At 44.9% G+C, this 3,023-nt stretch overlaps 2 protein-coding genes across 2 annotated transcripts; one reads left to right on the top strand and one right to left on the bottom strand.

Moving 5' to 3' along the window:
• Positions 1-182: 182 nt before the first annotated feature.
• LOC106510900 (monoacylglycerol lipase ABHD12-like) lies at positions 183-1,560 on the top strand. The gene is made up of 2 exons (XM_013999632.1): positions 183-983; positions 1,162-1,560. Exons 1-2 carry the CDS (start codon positions 898-900, stop codon positions 1,370-1,372), a joined length of 297 nt encoding a protein of 98 aa, XP_013855086.1. The 5' UTR covers positions 183-897; the 3' UTR covers positions 1,373-1,560.
• Positions 1,510-2,406, bottom strand: LOC106510899 (protein TsetseEP-like; the record flags this gene model as incomplete). The annotated part of the gene is made up of 2 exons (XM_013999631.1): positions 1,510-2,084; positions 2,257-2,406. Coding segments are annotated over 2 exons (725 nt in total), but the record flags the coding sequence as incomplete, so codon positions are not given.
• Between the last annotated feature and the right edge of the window lie 617 nt (positions 2,407-3,023).

Genomic DNA, 3,023 nt, shown 5'->3' with positions numbered 1-3,023 from the left:
ACCACATATCACACCATCAACCTCGCCTACAACCACACCAACTAACAACCACATACCACACCAACTAACAACCACATACCACACCAACTAACAACCACAAACCACACCAACAACCTCACCTACAACCACACCAACAACCTCACCTACAACCACACCAACAACCACACCACACCAACAACCTCACCTACAACCACACCAACTACCATGACAGCAACAATGACCAACTACCGCACCATTTACCACAACAATGACCACACCAACAATCACATACCACACCAACTGCCACACAACAACGAAACATCTTGGCCCCTCTTTGTCTCTTGGAGACCATTGATAATAAATAAAACATGACACAGCCCTGTAAAGAAAGCATCATTCAAAAATGGAAGTCTGAATAATAGCAGGGACCTACTTGGATATCTTTAAATATCTTTATTCTCATCTGACTCCAGTCAGATCCATACAGTAGTACACAGTACAGGCCTCAGCGTAAGGTCTTAAACTGTTATCAGGAAAGCTCAAACAAAGCACAGCAGCCCAGATTGTCCCATTCTACAAAACTAAAAACACTTCTACTCATATAATGATGAATTAACCTTATAATGTACGTCTCTTCCTTGTTACACTTCTGGAGGTGGTACCTTTTAGATCAGATGTTAACATAACCAATTTTGTTTATGCTACAGCCAGAGCACATCGATAAGACACAGCAACTCTCATTCTCTGGTTTAAACTTTATGGCTGCAGTGATCAGAAAGTATAAAAATACAACACTGCATCTAACACTCAGTTACAGCATCTCCTTCAGCACGGTGCAGTTTAATGCATGTCGTTACAGAACAAACAGGAACAATCTGACCTTGTGTGCTCTCCACTGCAGTGAGGTTTCCATATTTCATGGATCTGGGCAGACCTCAGGATGTGCTGAACCACACCTGCAGCTTCTACCTCAACACAGAGGAGGATGTCTCAGTGGGAGTGTGGTAGGCCGTGTATGACCACTGAAGTGCATCATAATGTAAAAGTCCAGCATGTTGTTGGTCACAGGTGGTACTGTGTGGAGCATAGGATCCTCTCAACAACCTGTAGGAGATATGAAGCCTGTTTTTTTATGCTGCTCACTTTGCTTCTTCACTCCCTCTCTGTCTGTGTGTCTCCAAGGCATACGCTCCCCATCAGCCAATGGGMGGCAGCCACTGGGAAAACCCTCAACTGGTACCAGGAGTCCCTAGGAGACAGACGTCCTGTTATTATCTATCTCCATGGCAATGTAGGGACCAGGTGGGAAAAGAGCAGCACTGTGGAGATCCTTAAACTGATCCTAGTAGAATCTAGTGGGAACGACATGCTTCAGTGCTTTGTTTGTCCATGATTGTTGATGGGAACAAATTAGTCTAAATGCCTGTTTTTATTTTTATTTTTGCCTCTGTGTTTTACCAGATTATACAAGTATAATTGTATATACATTACTCACAAAAAGTTAGCGATATTCAGCTTTTGGGTTAAATTTCAGGATGAGCCTAAAATGCATTTAACTTTACAGGTGAACTTAATGTGACCTCTAAGCTTTTGAATGCATACAGTATATCCAACTGTTATATTTTTCAGATCTTTTTGCACAAGTTGCTGTTTTCTAAACAGCTGCAGCTGATGGTGAGAGCTCAGCACAGGCTGACATGGAGACTTCAGGAGCCTCAGGCAGACCGGGGACTTCACAATCTGACCCAGGGGCTCTGTAGGCTCAGGTGCTGGTTCTGGCTCTGAAGGCTCAGGTTCTGGTTCTGGCTCTGAAGGCTCAGATGCTGGTTCTGACTCTGTGGGCTCAGATGCTGGTTCTGGCTCTATAGGCTCAGGTGCTGGTTCTGGCTCTGAAGACTCAGCAGCAACAGCAGATGTGGAGACCTCAGCTGCAGGCGGTGAGGTCTCAGCAGGAGCAGAGACCGGTGCAGACTCAGGAGCCTCAGGCAGAACCGGGGACTTTATAATCTGACCCGGGGGCTCAGGTGCTGACTCAGGAGGCTCTGGTGTGGGCTCAAGCTCCGAAAATCCTGGTACTGTCTCAGACTCTGGAGACTTGGACAGACCTGGGGACTTATCAATCTAACCCGGGGACTCTGAGAACTCTGCTGCTGGCTTGGACTCTGGAGGCTTGTGAAGACCCGGGGACTTTACAATCTGACCCGGGGGTTCAGCAGACGCTGAGGAGAACTCCACAGGGACATGGAACACTTCCCCCACCCCTAACATCTCCCTCACAGGAGAAGGAAGTGTCGATCCTCGCTAGAGCATCAGCAACGCAGGAGGTGAAAGTGGACCCAGATGACCCAGTGGATCCAGGACCAGGCAGCTCGGTGGGAACCACCGTCTTTTTACGATGACGGTGGCGACACTGGGAGGAACTCGGCCCTGGAGGTGGAACCAGTGATGGGACGAACAACACTGATGCGTCAGCACTGTGCCGAGCACACAAGAGTGAAACCCCATATTGGTGCCTGATTGGCTAACATTTGACTGACGTCTGATTAACAAATAACATTAAAAATATGATCGTGAACAGTTCAAAGACCATCCAGAACACAGGAAATTACACATTCAGTCAGAATATTTATCAATTCTGTTTTATAGTGAAATATCAGAGGATTTAAACAAATACAGCAGCACTTTGGGTTTAGAGTGACTTGTGTTCAGTACCCAAACAGTTCTGGTCAGGAACTCCTGGCTGCTTTTCATGGAGCTACCAGGTCTTGGGCCCAGGGTCCACAAATACCTCCTGCTAAGAGAGGCACCATCTTGGTCAATTAAAATCATGTTCATGTTTTATGACTAATGATTAATATGAACTTTATAATTAATGAACATAAAAAACATTAAACACTTATTTTAAAAATTAAATACAGCTTCCTATTTGAAGACTCTTTAAAGAGTAATTCCACTGTTTTTATGTGTCTGGACCATTTTTAATGAGTTCTAAATTAAACTTTACAGTATTTACACAGTTAAACCTGATAAACCTAAACTAAATG

Source organism: Austrofundulus limnaeus, unplaced genomic scaffold (assembly GCF_001266775.1).
Source record: "Austrofundulus limnaeus strain Quisiro unplaced genomic scaffold, Austrofundulus_limnaeus-1.0 Scaffold2382, whole genome shotgun sequence".
NCBI classification, from domain to species: domain Eukaryota; kingdom Metazoa; phylum Chordata; class Actinopteri; order Cyprinodontiformes; family Rivulidae; genus Austrofundulus; species Austrofundulus limnaeus.
Note: the sequence above shows the minus strand (reverse complement) of the source record. Positions and strands in the feature narration are given on the sequence as shown.